The sequence below is a fragment of the Poecilia reticulata genome, chromosome 17 (genome assembly GCF_904066995.2).
Source record: "Poecilia reticulata chromosome 17, P_reticulata-male-v2, whole genome shotgun sequence".
Taxonomy (NCBI): Eukaryota; Metazoa; Chordata; class Actinopteri; order Cyprinodontiformes; family Poeciliidae; genus Poecilia; species Poecilia reticulata.
The window spans coordinates 8046850-8066629 of NC_088846.1; the positions used below are offsets into that span (position 1 = coordinate 8046850).

At 39.7% G+C, this 19780-nt stretch overlaps 4 protein-coding genes across 4 annotated transcripts; 2 read left to right on the top strand and 2 right to left on the bottom strand.

The window, feature by feature from the left end:
- Nucleotides 1–46: 46 nt before the first annotated feature.
- Nucleotides 47–4875, bottom strand: selenop2 (selenoprotein P2). The gene is made up of 5 exons (XM_081598069.1): nt 4413–4875; nt 3240–3488; nt 2321–2533; nt 2109–2217; nt 47–1124 (listed from the first exon to the last, which is right to left on the bottom strand). The coding sequence occupies exons 2-5, from the start codon at nt 3464–3466 to the stop codon at nt 897–899; spliced, it is 777 nt and encodes a 258-aa protein (XP_081454195.1). The 5' UTR covers nt 3467–3488; nt 4413–4875; the 3' UTR covers nt 47–896.
- A 415-nt stretch (nt 4876–5290) lies between these two features.
- LOC108167059 (THAP domain-containing protein 1) lies at nt 5291–9623 on the bottom strand. The gene is made up of 4 exons (XM_017309799.2): nt 9171–9623; nt 8826–8985; nt 7446–7621; nt 5291–7358 (listed from the first exon to the last, which is right to left on the bottom strand). The coding sequence occupies exons 1-4, from the start codon at nt 9318–9320 to the stop codon at nt 6975–6977; spliced, it is 870 nt and encodes a 289-aa protein (XP_017165288.1). The 5' UTR covers nt 9321–9623; the 3' UTR covers nt 5291–6974.
- Nucleotides 9624–9790: 167 nt separating this feature from the next.
- LOC103478911 (target of EGR1 protein 1) lies at nt 9791–14737 on the top strand. The gene is made up of 8 exons (XM_081598064.1): nt 9791–10165; nt 10253–10293; nt 10415–10511; nt 11027–11185; nt 11321–11434; nt 12311–12459; nt 12586–12748; nt 13584–14737. Exons 1-8 carry the CDS (start codon nt 10052–10054, stop codon nt 14259–14261), a joined length of 1515 nt encoding a protein of 504 aa, XP_081454190.1. The 5' UTR covers nt 9791–10051; the 3' UTR covers nt 14262–14737.
- A 117-nt stretch (nt 14738–14854) lies between these two features.
- tmem53 (transmembrane protein 53) lies at nt 14855–19363 on the top strand. Its single transcript, XM_008433018.3, has 4 exons — nt 14855–14962; nt 15067–15190; nt 15364–15467; nt 17027–19363. The coding sequence occupies exons 2-4, from the start codon at nt 15136–15138 to the stop codon at nt 17726–17728; spliced, it is 861 nt and encodes a 286-aa protein (XP_008431240.1). The 5' UTR covers nt 14855–14962; nt 15067–15135; the 3' UTR covers nt 17729–19363.
- Nucleotides 19364–19780: the final 417 nt, after the last annotated feature.

Here is a 19780-nt window from a genome sequence, read left to right on the forward strand (position 1 = left end):
TATTTTTCTACAGTATTATTTATTTAAGATACTGAAAACAAACTAATTGGATTCTGAGTTTTTATTTTATTAATTACACAGAAATACGTTATTACAGAGAATTTTCTAAGTTACTGTAGCTCATGTTATGAAGCAACAGTTTCTAATTGCTCAATCTACCATGTAGTTCCGCCTTAATCTGGAGAAAAACAAAACAAGTTTCATTTATAATGAGAAATTGTAAAAGGAAATTATTTTAGGTTTTGTTGGCTCTAGTGGCCTTTATTTGAAAGTAGTTTGACAGGAGAGAGGGGGAAGACATGCGGCAAATGTCGCCAGGACGGGAATCGAACCTGCAACCACTGGCATGAGGACTAAGGCCTCAATACATGGATTGTGCTTTTCCCCTGCGCCACCACAGCACTCCAAGAGGAAATTATAAGTGCACAATAAACAGCATCTAAAATAAGTCAGTAAGTCGCGTGTACAAGATGTAATTCCCGTTCTTTGAAACATCGTAATCCTCACATCTTCTGAAGCAGAAAGCAAATCGGGATGAATTGGCTTTAAAAAGACAGTCTGACTGAGTGAGACCAGCCGGGCGGCGGCGGCGCACCTCGCCGTTTGCTTCTGTTTGGAGACAGCAGCGGTCACAGTCCCTCCTTTCTCTCCCCCTGGTCATCCGTCCATAGCCGCCTGCAGGCAGGTTTTAGACTCTGGACTTCATTAATGGGAGAACTTGGAGAGACCTGGCTACTCTTTTCCAAAAACAGAAGCACCAAGCTGCACTTTTTAAAGCAGGTTCGACACATTGCATATAGCAAAGTGGGATGTATAAACGTTTCAGAAAAACAAAAGAAAAACGGGCTTCTATTCTAAAAAAAAAAACAACAACCGGAAAACCTATAAACACTAATTTACTTGTGGTGGGGGTGCTGGTGGGCATGCAGCGGATGATATGGAGCTGGGAATAATGCTGGCCTATCCTGGTCCTGGGATTTTTCTCGAGGAGCGGGCGGGTGATGGAAAACGCTGGATTGATGGTGATAGTGGTGGGGGATCGTTAGAGTCTCCTCAGTGGGGTCGATCCCTTCGTCCGGTGTCTGGATGGTCCCCCGAATCGACGGAGTCCTCGTGGAAATGGCCTGCGAAAGATAGACGAGTTGGTTTCATCGTGTTGCTAATTGGTGTCTCTAAATTTCTAATATAGACAACGAACGGACAACGAATAAACAGATAAATAGATTTAAGGCAAAGTGACGCTAACATCAGGTCGACAATCTGCTTATGACCTAAGTGATGATTGGCTCCATTTATGTCTGGCACCAAAAAAAAAACAAAAAACGAAAAAACAACAACCAACTACTAAAAAACATTTAAGATTAGACAGAGACCTTGTTAAAGAGCGTTGTGATAAATAATTCGTATACTGAATACAGCGTCTGAAAACTACTCCGGCCCTTTATACTTACTCAGATGCAACATTTTACAACCTAAAATGTGAAACATCTTTTCCTTTGTGTTTCTGGTTATAGACCATGAGAAAGTAGTGGATAGTTGTGAAATGAAGAAAAAATAGTTAACCCCCCCACCCAAAAAGAAAAAAACTAAGAAAAGTTAATATAATGTACAAAAATCCTCAAAAATCTGCTATGCATTTGTATTAAGTCTCTACATTTGATTGGAACAACAACTGGAATTATTCCAACTGGCTTTGCACATCCAGAGTCTGATTTTTTTTTTCAAATTATCTCAATATCATCTAGATGAAAAAAACATATGCTGATAGAAAATGTTTTTTTTTTCAGTGGTATCAGAATAAAGTGGGAAAACACAAATGAACTCTACACTCTTTGGGTTTGTCTTTGCAAAATAAAAAAAAGTGAAACTGTGACACTTTATGTTGATCTATCACACCAAGTCCAACAAAACAAACTGAAATTTGATGTAAGGTAGCTGACTTTTTTTGTTTTTTTTTAAACCTCTAATACGATACTGTTAAAAAAAAACTGTACTTCATAAAGAACCATCACGAGCAATCAAGTGTGACAACTTGAACATCTGAGCCGTTCTTTGTCCAGCCCGTTTGCGTTCGCACATGCGTTTTGCCCTCAAGCCGGGTCACTCACAGAGCAGTTACAGATGTCTCCCAGGTAGGTGGCTCTGATCGCGGCCTCCACGTACGGGTTGTGCAGGAAGCTGTACGGCAGCACGACGTGGAAAGTGAGGAGGCCACACCTGAAGACGGGCAGGAGAAGAAAAACGGCATCCTTGGAGCGACTTCCCCTTCAGCTCTCTGATCGGAGACGGAGGCGTGGCGGCCGGGTCCCTGTCTTCTTACCTGTCGTAGATCAGGAAGTCGTCTTTGTCGCCGTCCAGCACCTCCCACACGTCGGTCTGATTAGCCGTCTGCTGATACACTGGGACACCAGAGGGAGCTCTTTTCTTCAGCTCCCAGTACAGGGCTCTGGATACGCCATCTTGCTCATTGACGATCACGAAGGACACGTCGGTTATGTTGCTGCGCCTCAGTTTGGTGCGCAGGCGTCCGATACTGCAGATATTCAGACGAGTGAAGAATTAGAGCTGAGATTGTGTATTTTTAACTATTTAAACTTGGGGTGCATGATATATCGCACTAACATCGGTATCGACTGACATTCGTCATTTTTCAACATATCGGTATCGGTCTGACAAATAAAACTTGGTCGATATTAAAAATTGGTATTTATTTCTATCTTGTTGCAGTTTCTTGTAGTTTTTTCCCCCCAAAGGTGTCAAAAAAACCAACAGAAAAATATATATAATATAATATATATAATGTTGGTAAATATCAGTTATCAGCCATAACAGTAAGATTGATATCGGATATATCAGTGCATCCTTTTTTATATGTATATTTTAAGAAATGAAAGGTCTGATAGTGCCACTGTATCAACTTATTTTAATAAAAAGAACGTGAAAAATGTCCACTAATAAACTGACATACAACCCTGTGAATATACAAGTGCCTATTTACCTCTGCGTCACGTCATGTTTATTCCTGCTTCATAAAGAGTCAAATTAAAAGTTTGAATTTTCTAAGAATGTGAGAAACAAACAATAACAACAAAAAAAACCCAGACGCGTATTCTAATCGTCTTTAAATATCCTTTCACCATCAGTTTGAATCAAAGCAGTGATCTGCGTCAAACTCTAGCCAAAATACACAGAATTCATCTCAAAGTTTGATTCGGACATTTGTTACTTTTCTCACTCACCGAGACGCCTGAACGAGACAGAAGTGTCAGCTGGCCTTCAGCAGAGCCACCACCACCACATTTCCCAGCCGTTCCTGCGCCGGCGAGCGGCCCTTTATCTCCCAGCGCGGGGCGGGTTTGCAGATCCTGGAGGCATTTTTGTCGCCCTCCACCAAGAGAGTAGAGTGGGCGGCCCACAGCGCACCCAGCAGGGCTGCGCTCTGATACAGCACCAGCAGGGAGCGCATCGTCACCCTCTGTCTGCTACAACTGGATACCCACAAAAAGACATCTATGAAATAATCGGGATAGTGCAAAAAAAAAAAAAAAAAAAAAATCGCGGTCTCTTCTTCTCTCACGTCAGAATGCTATAAATATGGCGGCTAGTGATGACTAGATTTTACAGGAAGGACGTGTGTGTGTGTGTGTGTGTGTGTGTGTGTGTGTGTGTGTGTGTGTGTGTGTGTGTGCGTGTGTGTGTTTTTAATGGTTTTGTGGTAGAAAAATTGTATGTGAGCGATTTGTTACAATCTATGTTAGTCTGACGGACGATGAACTACAGAACAAACGGAGTGTGGGGAAATGGGGGCAATCATGGCCCGTCATTTAATTAAAAAAATAAAAACGCCCAGTCTGGTCTCACAGAAATGAAATAATAAAAACCTCTTTGTTTCTGTCCACTTGAGTGAAGATAATTGCAAAAATGAGAGCCAGTTTTCCCGAGTACACGGATCAAAGGATAAGGAATTTCAGAGCAACATGTTGACAGCGAAACACTGAGCTACAGGGACAGAGAGATGCTAAGGCTCGAAAAGTTTACCGTCTTTACGGCCACGTTTTCGCACGTGACAGCATTTACTCCAGCTTTTATTAATTTTTTTTTTTTTTTTTTGGATATAAATAAAATATATCCAAGTTTCTGTTCGCTTTTTAATTTTTTAAGTAGTAAAAGTGCTCACAGTCATGGCTCCATGTCGACAAATTGAATTAGCAGCAGACGGAGTGAAACTACTAGCTCAATGATTTGGGGTCATACAAAAATCAATAAAAAGGGAGGTAGTTTTGACCGTTCTTTGCTTTAAATTAATGTAAAACAGCAAACAAACAAGATTAAGCTTGAAACTAAAACATGTATATCTTATTTTTACTTCACAAGAATAGAGTAGAGCTTTAGGAGCAAGGGGAACGTCTCACCTCTGTCCGCAGTGTTTGCTGCAACTCCAACTGGCACACGGCAAACCTCTGCCGTTTAAAAGCAGGGCCGTTCACTCAACACTTCCCCCAATTTAAACAGAGAGACTCTGTCAGTGCCAGAGGATTTGACACTCAAAAGTGTGCACAGATAAGGTCATGCTGTGAAGAAGTACTCGGTATTTGTTAGCAGTGACTTTGCTGGAACTTAGACTTTTTTATTATTATTATTTCCTGCTTATCATTTTTCCAAACAGGATTCTTCTTTATATCTGAGAGCGATGAAGTGAAATTGTCTGCAGTAGTAACAGATCAAGCATCACTTGCTGGTAAACGGTAAACATATACAAGACTAATATTCCTGCAAACTTAGACGACAGTCTTAAACTTAAGCATTATGTTTTGGTTTGGGTGACTGAATAGATGCACCCGTAACTGAAGGAATTTATTTTCAGCTTCCTTTTGAACTTTTGTGTTGTCTTTTCACTCCAGTGTAAATGCCAAAATCACTCAAGTAAGAACAAATGCTATCCATCAGTTAGGATAGTGTAACCCGTGAATTTCTGTTATATTAGTCTTGTCAAACCTGTTATTAAAACACATTGCTTCACTAACAAACCTGCAGAACAAATATCTAATCTTGCACATGAAGGATTTGCTCAAAGTCCATATTGACTAAAAACCAGTGTGTCAATTAAGGACTGTTAGACAGCTGACTAAAGTTTAAATTCCTGTATAAAAGAATATAATGTAATGTTTACTTCAAACATGACAAGGACTAAGCTTTAAGAATATCTGCAAAAACTTGTATTTTCATTTACCTTTCACGTGCTGACTGTCATAAGACTGTAGGAACAGTAAAAACACTTTAAACGATGTCAAAATGTTGGTATACATTAACTTTTATTTCAATTCATTCCAAACATCTAACCAAGGGGTGCCCAAGTCCAGTCCCTGAGAGTTGCCGTCCTGCAATGTTTATGCTGCGTTCCAGTTGTACTCAGAAATGGGAAATGCTGACTTCCCAGTCGAAAAAAAAAAAAAAAAAAAAATCAACTGGAGCGCTCGCCGAAGTCGCCCAAAATGGCTATGCGTTTCAAAATAGCCGCTCCTCGTGTAAACAGTAGTAAGATGTGATGGAGACATGTTTATTTTTATAAAAGTCCTACGTGAGTCTAACGTCAATGTCAATCTAATCTGAACAAATTAAAAGTGGTGTTTGCTTATGGAAAGCATCTTAAAATTATGTTTGCAATGCAAACAATTTCTATGGGCGTCGCTAGGTTGAAACTTAAAAAAATAAATAAATAAAAAACTAGAACGCCGTTATCTTGGGTTGGGTATCAAAAACCAGATACGAGATCCAGTTTCTGAGGCGAATGGAACGCAACATTAAATGCGTTCCTACTCCGACACACCTGAATCTAATGAACTGCTCGCTACCAGGCCTCCGTAGAGCTGAAGGACCGATCCACACTCCATTCCAGTAGATGGCGGTAATGCACATCCTAACGTTGATTTAAAAAAAAGGAAGAATGCCGCTAATGAGGGAACTAAGCTGTTTTATAGGACTTTACTTCGGCACCCCTGATCCAAATAACAACGAAAAAATTTAAAATAAAATAAAGGAAATAATAATAAAAAAGGCAACAAAGTATCCATAATCTGTTGATTTAGTGTACATATTTTAAAAGGATTGGGATGAGGTGAACACTTTGTTAATCCCAATCCATTCTCTATAACTCAAGAATAATTCTATCATTAAATGTACATAAAATCTGATTAATCAAGATAAAGCTAAGTGACAGAAACCAGCCAATGTCTACATTCTACACAGCGTTTTTAAGGATTTAAAGAGCGATCAGATGGATGTTAAATTTACTCTGACAGTAAATTGCATTACTAAAAACTGGAGGATATTTCGATTTGCTAAACTGGATAAACCAAATCCAGTTTTTTTTAAGAGTAGGCTATAATCGACGAGTTCTCTCAGAGAACTACTGTTGCTAAAATCCACAAAATATGCTGAAATATGCTGAGTAGATCACCAAACTTTCTTTAAAGGTTGCTTCATTCGTCTCTCTTGTTCCTAATAAAAAGGTTACCTTACCCAAAATGTGCAGCATTAATCTGTTCGCATTACTTAGTATTTTTAAATGTATAGAACAAGGCCAGTGAAAGACTCAGCTGTGTCACAACTGACCTTAGAAACAAGCAGCAATTTCACAAAAGCTATGTGCAAAGAGGTTTTTTTTTTTTAACAAACGTCACTCACATTAACATGATGCATATGAATGAGCTACATTGTGCACATGCTCCTCACACGTTCGGGCTACCATAACATGCCAGCATCACAGCAGGAATCAGCAGAACATGAATCCAGGCTACATGTAAGCCGGTGCATCAAACATCACCTGAGTGGAAGTAAAATGTGGGTACAGCCAGGTGACCTGAAGGCCAGAAGAACGTTAAAACCAGTGCCGCAAAACATTTCTAAATCACGGACAGTGTAATGTCTCGACTTGTCCCTCTACAACAGTTCAGAATCAGTGTAAGTAACTGGGATCAGGATAAAACTCCCATCAGTTCTTCCTCGTCATTGTCCCCAACCCCTTCTGTAGGGCTGTCGCATGTGGCCATAAGCCCCAGGCCGAGCTCTGCCAGCTCCTCGCAGCTCATATCGGTCGTCACCATAATCTTTGTCTCCAGACGGTTGCACAGAGTCCTGTATGAGGGCAGAGGGTAGCCGATCTCCCTCAGGTACTCGTAGCCTTTGGTTCCGACGGCACAGCGGATCTTTCTGGCTTTCAGGATCGTCTCCGGCGACCAGACGGCGCGCCGCGAGCGCTTCGTGAGGGACAGTGCTCTGATCTGGTCCTCGTACAGAAAGTTCTGGAGCCCCTTCTCGATGCGGTCGAGCCGATACAGACGCTTCTTCATCTCTTCTGCCTGGACAAGAAGAAAAGGGCCCACTGGATTTATTCGGTCCTTCACAACTCTATTCTAATTTTAGTCTTCAAATAAGATGTCTTCTACCTCTCTTTGTAGTCTTGCGGTGTGCTGCATCTCCTGCTCCAGTTTTTTCTTAAGGAGCTGACACTGCATGCAGGGGTTGTGGTCCTCAGATGTTCTTTCTCCGTCCTCCTCTTCAAGGCCGGACAAAGGATTGCGTCTGGCATAGCCATGATCGCCAAAATTTAGATCTTTTTCCACTAGAATCACAAGAAAACGTCCCAAGTAGAAGAGCAGTGCTGTGATCTAACGCATTTGAAACACAATTGATCAAGTAGAGTGGTAGCCTGATGTCTACCACTCTACTTGCCTAAAAGCCTTCTCCTTTAAGGCATGTTCATGAGATTTTTGATGTATTTTTGTGCCTCACTATGAAAAGAGCAATAAACATTTGACCACGACAGAATAAGATATAATACTTGATCTGATATCACACAAACTTATCTAGTAATACTTCTGTCAGACACAGAACTGCTAAATATACATTAGATTATTTTCTTAAACACTGGCGACACCTTTCTTTTCTAATTATTTCAAAATAGGTCATGTGCCATTTGGTAAACAAAGTTGTACATAACCTGTGAGAAAAATTGTTTTTGGGTGCCTGAAGTTTCTGAACATAAAACTTCCTAATAAATAAAAGTACAGTGAGTTCGTCAGATTTTTAATCTCATTATACCAAAGCACATGATTACAGTTAGTGTCAGTAGAGTTCGAAACACTAAACATCAGGACAAAAACAAAAGTTGTTTTTTTCCTGACCTACTTCCAAACAACTATTTGGCATGTAGAGGCAAAGTCTATTGGTTACTATGGAGACCCCACCCCCAGAATTGCCAAAGTTATCCAACAGTGAACTTTGGAGTTTATTTCTACCACCGTGACCATTCTGATCCCTGTGTTGTGAGAGGATTTACTATATTATTACTATTATTAGAGAACTACCCCACAGAATTTACATTAAATCATTTATGATCTTAGTCAAAGGTCACAAACAATCTCAGGCTCCAATCATCATCATCAAGCTCCTTCACATTGCTAACCCATCCTCTGAAATTACCTCAGAGAAACCCGCTATTGCTAACATTTGTTTTACTACATTGACAATATGCTTTGCATTTCGCATAGCGTTGAGTATTTTTTTGTAAGTAACCTTAAGTGTCCTGGAAAATGGCTGTAGATAATAAAATGTATTTTTTATAATAATGGATTTATTGTCTGCCTAGTGGTCAAGAAAAGAAAAATCAGCTTGACTTAAAGAATTCTGAAGGTATGATAATTTTGAAGGAATCCTTATGATTGGCAGATCTAAAGATCTAGATAAGTCAGTGTGAACTTATGTTTTTTTTCTGTTATGTTATTACATTTTTCAAGACAGGGATAATAATTCATTTAGAGAAGTACCTGCTTCAGATTTTAGTGGCAGCAGGATATATGGAGAGGTGACTGCAGGGAAAGGAGGGTCTCCCACATTGAACAGAGTGGGAATAGCATTGGGCTTCAGCTTTTTTCCACCAGCTGGAGATCTGGCTATTTCTTCAAACTGGCTCTCCTCAAAATGGTCCTTGCGAAAAGACATATCAATAACCGTGTAAACAGGCAAGTAATCAGTGGTGGTGATCTAGTTAAATACGAAAACGAAGTGCAATAAAAGCACTGAATGGAAACAAATAAGCAGGGCTATCTACTAAATGTGCAAGGCATTGTCCTGAAGGTGTAATTTTAGAGGGACACAGAAAACTATCTTACCTGACAGAGTCTGGAGTGAGGAGTGGGCTCAAAGTCACGTCGGCAGTTCACAACCCATTTCTTCTTTCGCACAGGATCTTTGGGAAATCTGAACAGCTGCTTCCCTATGCTAGTTGAATTGGAGCAGTTTGGAGCGGAGCAGCCTCCCATTACACAAAGTGAAAAATAAACCAACCAACAACAAAACAAAACTTAGCAAAGAAATGAGTTGGCTCAGCTAGGGTTTCTTTAAACCATGACTTTTGGCTGACAACTTTTACAACGTAAAAAGAAGGCAAAGCAAATGTTAAGTCGTTGTGAGTTTACTGTTACCTGACAATATGTTAGCATAAAAATACCCTATTGCAGTATAAAAACACTTTAATTGGGATAAAATATTAAGGAGTTTGTTTGAGCCAAAATGGCGAGCGGCCCTTCGGTGTTTGAGTCCAGTGACGTAATTTTCACGTGTGTCAACAAAAGTGCCTGACTGAAAAAAAAAAACTATAAAAAAAACAACAAATAAAATGCGATTTTACATAACCAAAGTCATACTCTTTTTACATATACATTTTACTCTAATATTGCTGGCATTTTAGTTGAGAATCTAGTATTTTTACGTCAATTTCCAGTCATGCGAAATTTCAACCATCAACAACCGAGAAGCACGCTGAAATGTTTACGGCGAGGCTCATTGATGCTACTCTATGTACTCGGAAATATGAAGCTAATGAACGTTAACTGAAACCTTATAGCGGAGACGTTAAATTAGTAATTAGCTATATATAACATTTTTAATAGCTAAAAACGATTTATTAGGTAGTTTCTTGTGTTAATGGAACTTCCATGTAGCAGTTGTTAAGTTTAAGGGAAACGTTTTAGATACAAAGTTTAGAGCAAACATGTCATCTTCGATAGTAGTTCCTGTAATTGATGTCCATAGCAACAATTTCAAAGAGCTATGGCCAGCCATGGTGGTTGCAATTAAAACATCATCCTTCATTGCTCTTGACACGGTAAGTGCTGCTCTGATCTGAGTGTGCTTTCTAACCATGTGTGTGTGTAGCTCAGTGGGAAGAAAAACTGCCTCTGTTTTGCTGCAGGAGCTGAGTGGTCTGGGAAACAGAAAGTCCCTGTTGGCTGAGTGAGTGTACTTTTTTTAATGTGATCATCCTAAAATAATAATAATAATAATAACAATAACCCCCTCAGATGTTAGTTTGTGATCAGAGTTGTTTCTCTGACTCCTTTATTATATGTTACAGATCAATAGAGGACAGATACAAAGCAATATGTCACGCTGCTCGCTCTCGCTCCATCCTTTCTTTGGGAATTGCGTGTTACAAGAAGCTGGACCAAAAGGTATCACTTGTACCGGATATTATTTATTACCAAGTAAATGCTTAAACTACGAACTATGTGTGTGCATTTCTTTTCCTGTTCTGTCATGCTAAAAAACAAACAGACAGGAAGTACTTCATAATTGTGAACTGAAAGACAAATGCCACAAGTTTTTCTACAACTTACAATCTAATAATAGGTCAGACATGCAATTGGTCATCTATTGGAATTTTATCCAGAATTCCAGACTCTATCCCCACTGAGGGATACCAAAGGATGTTTCTATGTTCTGCATTTAGGGGCATCAGAATAAAGGGGGCTTGTTACCAATGCAGGCCTCACTTTTACAGATTTTTATCTGGAAAAGAAAATTCTGCTTTTCACTTATGTACACATTTTTGTCCATCAGTCACACAAATCCAAATAAGTTAAATTATTGTTTGTGGTTGCATAGACACAAGACGTGCAAAAAGGTCAGGCGTAAGATTAATTTAGCAAGGAAGTTTGTTGACGTAAAAAGCGTTTTTCTCCGTCAGCCTCCAGACTCCTACCTGGTCCAGGTGTATAACCTCACCCTGCTGTGTTCAGAGGAGTACATCATAGAGCCGCAGTCGGTCCAGTTTCTGGTGCAGCATGGGTTTGACTTTAACAAGCAGTACAGCAGTGGGATCCCTTACTGCAAGGGCAACAATAAGGTGAGGACGCCTTGGTGTCTGTGTCCCTGCTCCATCCGAACCGAACGGCCAGTTGGCTCTCCTCGGCTCCTGATGCGATTACTTTGACTCCGTTTTCCCTAAAGTGTTCTGCTGCATGTTTTCATGTCTTGCAAGGGAGGTTCAGACGACCGTGGGGTCCACATCCGAACTTTGTTCACTGAGCTGCTGCGAGCCAGGAAGGCCCTGGTGCTACACAACGGGCTCATCGACATGGCCTTCCTCTACCAGGTACAGAGAGCGCTGTTTTGTCTCATTTTGGCTTCAGAACCATGACGTGGTGTATGGGGCTGAAAACAATGTGTCGTGAAATTATCGCCAAGTAATTTAGCAATCAATTTATCGCCGGCTGGAGTGTACGAACTCAAAAAAAAAAGGCTGTTTGCTGAAAGAACAACGCAGGAGTTAAGCCAAAACTGTACAAAAAATATACACATTTTGCATTTTACTTGACTAATCTGCTTTGTTTGTAAATATTTTGTACCCTGAACTCCTTGAGTAAGTCATACTTTTAGTTTCACCTTGTTCAACATCAGTAAAATTCTCCTATTCAGCACCTACTACTGTCCAATTATTAATTGGTTAATTGAAAAAATAAAAACATAGTCAACAGATCAGCACTAACTGATGTGAAGTGAAGCAGATGAGGTTATTTAAATATTTATGCAGAAACATTCTTTGCTACATTATTACATATTAGGCAATACAATTTTCTTTTCTTATTTTTTTTTTTTAAATATGAGTTTATTTGCATTTTTTAACATATTTTTAATATTGTATAAAATGAGCCTGAGTTGCTAAATGAATAATCAGCAGAATGTGCCTTTTTTTGTATTCACTTAAGGTAAGGTAATTTTATTTATATAGCACATTTTCAGCAACAAGGCAATTCAAAGAGCTTCATGAGTTAAAAGGAAATACAAACAAAATAACACTTACTTGATTAATCGTCAGAATAATGAATTGCTAAAAATAATTAGCTGCAGCTCCTGGGTTGTATCATCTCCAAATATTTTTGTCACTGTTAAAAGGCAAACTGTTGGTTATAAATGTACTGCATATTAATGAGACTAATTGTTTTCTTTCTGGTGGGATTTTTTTCGGAAGAGTTTTTATGCCCACCTCCCCGAGCGGCTGGCCACCTTCACAGCTGACCTGTCTGAGATGTTTCCCGCTGGGATTTACGACACCAAATACGTGACTGAATTTGAGCTCCGGCTGACCGCCTCATACCTGGAGTACGCCTACAAGAAATGGTAAGCATACCAGGAGTGTTCGCAGTAACATGGCGGTCCTTTTACCGGCGACATTGTCTGCTTTTAAAGACGTACGGTAAAACAGTACACCTGACTGTTTGTTTTTCTTTTTCCATATATCACCAGTAAGCTGGAAAACAGCCGCAGTGTCACTTCTGGCTCAGCTGGACCTCACGTCCACCTAGAATTTTGCCAGTACGCGGGCAACTTGTCCACCTACATTGACTACAGAGAATGTCCGGCTGTTACATCCACAGAGGGACAGACGGATGTCTGCCAGCGCTTTTCAGTAAGTTTCACTGAATTTCAGCAACCTTTTAAGTTGGAAGAATGTTCCAGTTTTACATAAAATATAGTAATCGATTATTTTTATTTTTTGACATTTTATTGCGAAATTTTGTGTTTTATATTGAGGTTTTATTTGACAATAGACAAAAACATAATGCGTACCTGTGAAATGGAAGGAAGACGATAAATTTTTTTATTGTACAAATCTAAAAAGTTTGGCATTCATTTGCGTTCACATACAAAACACTGCCTGTGTTAAAAACAAAAAACAAAAAAAACAAGCAAGATCTGAAAATTGATGTTAAGACACACTCCACCCATTCTTATAAGAATGGGTGGAGTCTTAACATCAATTTTGGTTTAAATGGTTTAAAAAAAGTTTTAAAAAACTTTAAAAAAAAAAAGTTTAAACCATCAATGGTTTAAACTCAGTATACTGAGTTTGCTTTTGTTAAACTCAGTATACTGAGTTTAAACCATTTCATAAGGGGTCATATTTTCACTTTATTTGTTTGCTAAACTGGAAAGAGATACTATGAATCCCGGTAAAAGAATGGAAATTGTGGATGTAACATAAGGTGTGTAAAAGTTCAGGAGTGTATATACTTTTCCAAGTACAATAAAGTATTTGTTGTTTTCTACTTATTTTATTCATGAATGTTTTTGAAACATGTTAGGGTTTTACATCAGATTTTATTTAGTAAAACAAGCTTTCAGTTCCTACTAATGCAGATGTGGCATGACTTTATCTAAGTGTCCATCTTCTACCTTTTAATTAAATGAAACAAACCCAACACGCCACAGTATTTGTTTATTGTTTTTGCTTTTGTTTTCAGGCTTTCGGCTGGTGTCCCAACGGCACCAAGTGCCCGTTGTCCCACGACACAGACCTAATCATCCTGCAGGACGAGAAATGCAAAGACGACAAAAGGAAAAGGCGGAAGAGACTGAGAGAAAAAAAGGGGGCATCGGATACAGCTGAGGACTGCTCCGTCTCCGATGGCGCCCCACAGAATAAAATGCCAAACATGGAAGAGGACAAGGAAGAAGCAGCCGGTGACCAAAAGGAGGCGGACGAAAAATCTTGCACTGATGGAAACTCTCACATGGACGACGGGCGGGAGATGAAAAACGACGACGAAGAAGAAAACGGAGTCGGTGAAGACAAAACGAACCCCGGAGACTCTGTGGTGAGCGTCGGAGAAGGTACTGGCGTCCGTTCCGCGGAGTCCGACGCTGAGGCGAGGAAGAAGGCGGACGCGGGATCTCACCGGGCGGGCTTTGACGCCTACATGACGGGATACATCTTCGCCTACGCGTTCATCAAGAAGGAGGCGGAGCCTGGGCCGGAAGGAGCCGACGCCCAGTCGGAGGAGTCCTGGCTCCCCGTCTGCGTCAATAAGATCTATCTCAGCGGCAAGGCAGCTCCCCTCAACGTGGTGAAAAGCACCTTCGCCAAGTCATCCAAGGCCCATGTTCAGAAGATGGAGATGGTGTGGGGGCAGAAGATGTAGCTCAGTTTCTCTATAATTTCCAATCTGTTATTTTATGTCACACAAGATGAGATTAATAATATTCTTTTTATTATTTTGGCAGCTGCTGGTTGGATTTGTGTGAAAATTTGAGAAATATCTGAGACTGACCGGTCCTAAAAGACTTTTCGAGCCCGGGTCAATCCTTTAATAAATTCATGTTAATGACGAACATGATGGATGACATCGTTTTATCAAAATTTTCTTTAAGCAGTTACAATTCTTAAAATAGATCAAAAGGTTTGGATCAGCAACCAGTGTTTTATTCTCCTCCTCTGTTCATCAAATTAAAAACATTGCCTTGTTTATCAAATTAATTTTCTTAAATTCAAGCGCCAACCCATTTAATTATCTGACATGTCGCTGGAAATAAGTTGTTTTGTATCCATGGTTACCACAATGTTAATTTGTTACTTCTCATTTCTCTTGGTAATTAAAACCTTATGAACACTCTGAAATCTGTTATTGTGGTCTCAGTTTGTCTAAAAGAGTTATAGGAACTATCCAGAATAAAATAAAGAAAATATAAGGTGGCGTGTAACCTTACAAAGCAGTTTGTATGCATTTCAAAATCCAAAGCAGTGGATCTTCAGGAGCGTTTTCGACCGCCGTCCACCAGGGGGCGAGAAGCCAGAGACGGATCGCTGCTCATACTATAAAACTAAGAAGAGGTTTTCCTGTCGGTAGGAAGGGTTCTGTTGCAATACTGTCTATGGTCAATGTAGTGAATTAACCTGTTTGTAGTGTCTTTTTTTTTTTTTCAAAGAAAATACCTAATTTTGTCCAGGTTAGCCTGCTTTCAGTCGCTTACAACGTCTAAATGAGAGAACGTTAGCCCGCCGGAGAGCTTTTAGAAATGGCTGCCGACGATATTGACTACAATATTGTATTTCCGGATGCGGGCACATCAGGTGAGTACTTATAGTCATAGGTACAGATGCACTGTCATCCTTGTATGTAACCCATACGGTAGCTCCGTCCAGCAGAGCCGCTGTGTGTCTGGTACCGTTACTGCTGGTGCAGCTCGCTGTGCTTCTGTTAAAGCGCTTTTGTGTTGTGTGCGTGTGTGTCGAACTGTTTTCAGAGAGACACTGGCAGGGGACAAAGGAGCCAGTTGTGATCCTGTTGGGCTGGGCTGGGTGCAAGGACAAACACCTCTCCAAATACAGCTCCATCTACAATGACAAGGTCAGGCCAACGAGATTAGAAAAGGCTCAGCAGATTGTGGATTATTCCAGTTAAAATGCTATAAGAAAGTGTCATTTTTTTTTCACTATCAATTGCACAATGACTGCAAAACAGCAACCGAATTGAGTTTCCACTGTAAATATAATAGTTACTTGCCAGTTAAAGTGTCGGTATGCAATTTGAATCCACCCTGCGGAAGTTCACCTGGAAGCATTCTCTCTTCCTCTGACTGCTGAGCATTGAATTTTTATAACCTCTTTGTTTTGTTGACAAGACAGAGGTGATGATGATGCTACAGATTAAAAATTTTTTATCACAATATTTGGGCGTACTATTGTGTTAACAATTCAAGGCTTGTTTTTCAGGTAACTGTATGGCCGCGACTGAATGACACAGCAATAGCACCACAACCACAAAAACTGCTCTTGAAAAACAAACGCATTTGTCGTTACGGAATTTATAGCGACAACAATAAATCCAAATTCTCATCACAATACGAAATTTATCATGATAAACGATGCGATAAATGCCCATCTCCTGGTACAGGCATGTACTGCAAGCACATGCATGATATAGCAATTTTCAAGTTATAAATGTTGAAACAGTTTTGCAAAAAAAAAAAAAAAAAATCAAATTAGAACTTGATAATCATCTCAGTAAAACACACCAAGCATATCATTTGGTGTTTCATAACCACATACCTGATAATCGGCCATTCCAGTCTTCTCTCGTCCTTTTCTCAGAGATCTTCCATGTGTCCAGGCATTGTTGGAATGAGTAATTCATAGAAACACATTTAAAGTAGAATTTGAGAAGAAGGAGGAAAAAAAACACAATAAGTAGAAATTAGTCCACTAAAAAAACGGAGAAGTTACCTTCTGTGATGTCACCATAGGCATACGTGTATAGAAGCTTATATAGGGGTGTACGGGTGAGCAACATGGTTTTATCACAATATGTTGTGGTACTATTGCAATAACGATACAAGTGATGTTAAGTTTATGTAACTGTTTTGTAGGCATCTATGAACGTGACTGCACAAATACTGCTGCTGAAAAACATACACATTTGTAATGCTTTTCTTTAGGACGCTAATCACATAAAGAAGTTTGGTTTGTGTCACTGAAATGCACACAAGAATTTAATAAAATGTTCAAATTTATTGATACAACGTGAATGAGCAAACTGGAGAAAATTGGTGAAAAATAATAGTTTTTTGTAAGGGTTTTTAAACATTAATAGACATTTATTGTAACAACAATAAATCAAAATCATATCATAATAAGAAACTTATCACGATAAATGATGAATGATACGATAAATTCCCACCCGTATTGGGGAGGATAGAATTTAACTTTATCAAAGAATTTTACAGCAAAATTCTAACACTTAATGGGAAATTGTCCAAAATATGTTGATCAGTAGGTGACAAACTATATCTAGAGTTCGCTTGGTTTCTTTTTACTAAAATATCTTGTGGATTGGAGCTTCAAAACTGCTGCGACATCACAGGAAATTGCCAACAGTCAGCTTTATTCCACTTTGGGTTTTTCTCTCAGGGATGCGTCACCATCCGCTACACCGCACCGCTGAAGACCGTCTTCATCTCTGAGACGTTCGGCTACAAGGAGCTGAGCGGCACGGCGCTCAAGCTGCTGGAGATCCTCTACGACTACGAGGTGGAGAACAGCCCCGTCTTCTTCCACGTCTTCAGCAACGGCGGCTTCATGCTCTACCGGTACATCGTGGAGCTGCTGCACAGCGACCAGCAGTTCAGCTCGCTGCGCGTGCTCGGGGTGGTGGTGGACAGCGCGCCCGGCAGCGGAAACGTCCGAGGCGCCCTGCGCGCGCTCACCGCCACCCTGGGGCCCCGGATAAGCCCCGCTTTAAAGTACGTCCTCCTGGCGCTGTTCGCGGTGAGCGTTTTCCTCCTGCGGATCGTGCTGTATCCGGTGACGAAGTTCATCCACAAGAACCACTACGACGCCGTGCGAGAGCGCCCGCCCGCCTGGCCCCACTTCCTGCTGTACTCCAGAGCGGACCAGGTGATCAGGCACAGGGACATCGAGCTTTTCGCCGAGGCCGTGGCAAAGAAGGGCGTCCCCGTGCACAGCTGCGACTTCGCCTCCAGTGCCCACGTCTGTCACTTCCGCGATTTTCCCGAGCAGTACACTCGCAAGTGCCGTGACTTCCTGGTGGCTTGCATGAAGGACTCTGAAGGACCCGAAGCGAAAAAGAGACAACACGTTCAGAGTGAGTGAAGATTTGCTCTCTCCAGAGTTTGAAGATAATATGACTACCAAGCCTTTTTTTTTTTTTTTTTACCTGCTGTGGTTGGAAAAATCCAAGAAACTGTAAAGCTTTCTTCTCATGACTTCTGCTACATTTAATTTTAATGCCCCAGGGCACCGCAAGGGAAAGTTCCACTTGTCTAAATTAGTTTATTTTAATAAAATTAAAAATAATAAAATAAATTAGTTTATTTTATTTAATAAAATAAACTAAACTAGTTGAAATATTCCAGTATGACATTCCCACGGTAGGATAACCTAAGAAATATCCCAGTATTTACCCACACACACAAAAAAAACATGCATAACATTTTGTAATTGTTTTTGCTTAAAATATTATAGAACATTTATTTGTTATAGATTCAAAAAATGAAATTTATAACTGGATTGGCGTATCGGATTTAATATTTGGTGCTATTTGTTGCGATACTGATAAAAATTCCTACAAAAACTAAAGCTAAAAGTCAGTCGCTGTTTTTGAAAACACTTCTGTTGCACACAGTTTATACTGCTCTAAATATAACGCATTATAACACGAGTCACATTAGCTGTAGTAAGCAGGCCAACTGTATGGCTAATCACCACGCGCTAATTGTATTCAAACATATTTTCAAATGCATATTTATGGATGCTTTTACTGGAACCAACAGTGAAAGTTGGATTTTTCCCACTATTTCACAGAGGGATCTATTTCAGCCATTTGTTTCTGCTAGTTTAGATGACAGGCACAAAGCTAATGAAAGGACTTCGGCCCCACCACACTTTTTTCTTCCACTCGATTTTCCATTAGCTTGCTGGGATACAGCACAGTGTGAGCAGGCAGCTTCTTTAACAATGGCTTTTTGCCGCTTGCCCTACTTGTGGATGGAGTCAATAACCTAATCCTGTCAAGTCGTCACTCATAAATAGCATTTCAGTATTTTTCTCTCATTGGTCGTGAAATGTGAAAATTTTCTGAGAGACTTTAGTTTTGGTTTATAAAAGCTGTGGAGAATTGTCATCAAAATGATCAGAAATAAGCACTTGAAACATATCCCTCTGTGTAGAAATGAATCTGTATAATTAATGAGATTCATTTCCTTATTCAATGACTGAAAATCCCTTTCTAGCGATAATTTAAATTGCTCACATGCACTTGTTCTGTTCAGTTTTGTACCACATAAACACTTTTTTTTTTTCTTTTCAGATTAGTTGCACAAGCATTGAGATACAATGGAAAAAAAACTCAAATCTTCTAGGCTAATTTATTGCTGTGAAATGTGATGCATTGTACATTAGTAGTCGCCAGTCAGTCTGACACAGATCTGACTGCCTGTTCTGTTTTGTTTATTTATGAAATGTAATTTATGATTTCTCACTAAAATAAGGGTGCTTTATAAAGAAGGTGTTGCGTATCTTAAGTGATTCGTGTGATTTCGTCCTTTAGACTTGTCGCTGCCTTACAGGATTTGTGTCCAAATCAAGTGAAGTCGACCTAATGTGTGATACAAACAAATTTAGTCCAAGGACGAAGCCTAGTGACGATGAATGTATGTGTGAAGCACAACCGATATGTTCACTTTTTAACTGATGTGCCTTCAATAAACCAGAATGCTCACAGTAAAATGTCTCCTACCTTTTTTCATAATATTCTTATTTTATGTCTTCTGTAGTTCGCACCTATCAAATTGTGAATGTTTTGTTTACAGAAACTCTGAACATTAACAAAATGTGCATTTAAAACCTACCCATCTATAAAATAAAACCTAGGTTATTGAGTCAATTTAACAACATTGTAAAATATTAACACATGGAAATAAGTTTGAATTCATTCAAAGTAAAACTACAGATCAGATTCGGAGAAGACCCTCCCGTTGTTTGAAGATATTTGTATATGGCTCCCTCTGGTGGACATGTGTCAAAATTTGTATTTTAAAATCCCTACAAGTGTTTTCTGCTTCTTCTCACTTCCTGGCAACGTAGAGTGAGACCAAGAAAACTAAATTAAGTCAGTTTTTTTTTTTGTTCATGTAAAAAATATGT

Bases quoted from the DNA above. Each gene is read 5' to 3' on its own strand.
- LOC108167059 (XM_017309799.2), bottom strand. From the start codon at position 9,320: ATGGGAGGCTGCTCCGCTCCAAACTGCTCCAATTCAACTAGCATAGGG. The intron at 7,622-8,825 runs GTACTTCTCTAA...TTGTGATTCTAG, and splicing joins GCCACTAAAATCTGAAGCAG to TGGAAAAAGATCTAAATTTT. The intron at 7,359-7,445 runs GTAGAAGACATC...CTTCTTGTCCAG, and splicing joins CCGCAAGACTACAAAGAGAG to GCAGAAGAGATGAAGAAGCG.
- tmem53 (XM_008433018.3), top strand. From the start codon at position 15,136: ATGGCTGCCGACGATATTGACTACAATATTGTATTTCCGGATGCGGGC. The intron at 15,191-15,363 runs GTGAGTACTTAT...AACTGTTTTCAG, and splicing joins TCCGGATGCGGGCACATCAG to AGAGACACTGGCAGGGGACA. The intron at 15,468-17,026 runs GTCAGGCCAACG...TTTTTCTCTCAG, and splicing joins GCTCCATCTACAATGACAAG to GGATGCGTCACCATCCGCTA.
- LOC103478911 (XM_081598064.1), top strand. From the start codon at position 10,052: ATGTCATCTTCGATAGTAGTTCCTGTAATTGATGTCCATAGCAACAAT. The intron at 10,166-10,252 runs GTAAGTGCTGCT...GTTTTGCTGCAG, and splicing joins CCTTCATTGCTCTTGACACG to GAGCTGAGTGGTCTGGGAAA. The intron at 11,186-11,320 runs GTGAGGACGCCT...ATGTCTTGCAAG, and splicing joins ACTGCAAGGGCAACAATAAG to GGAGGTTCAGACGACCGTGG.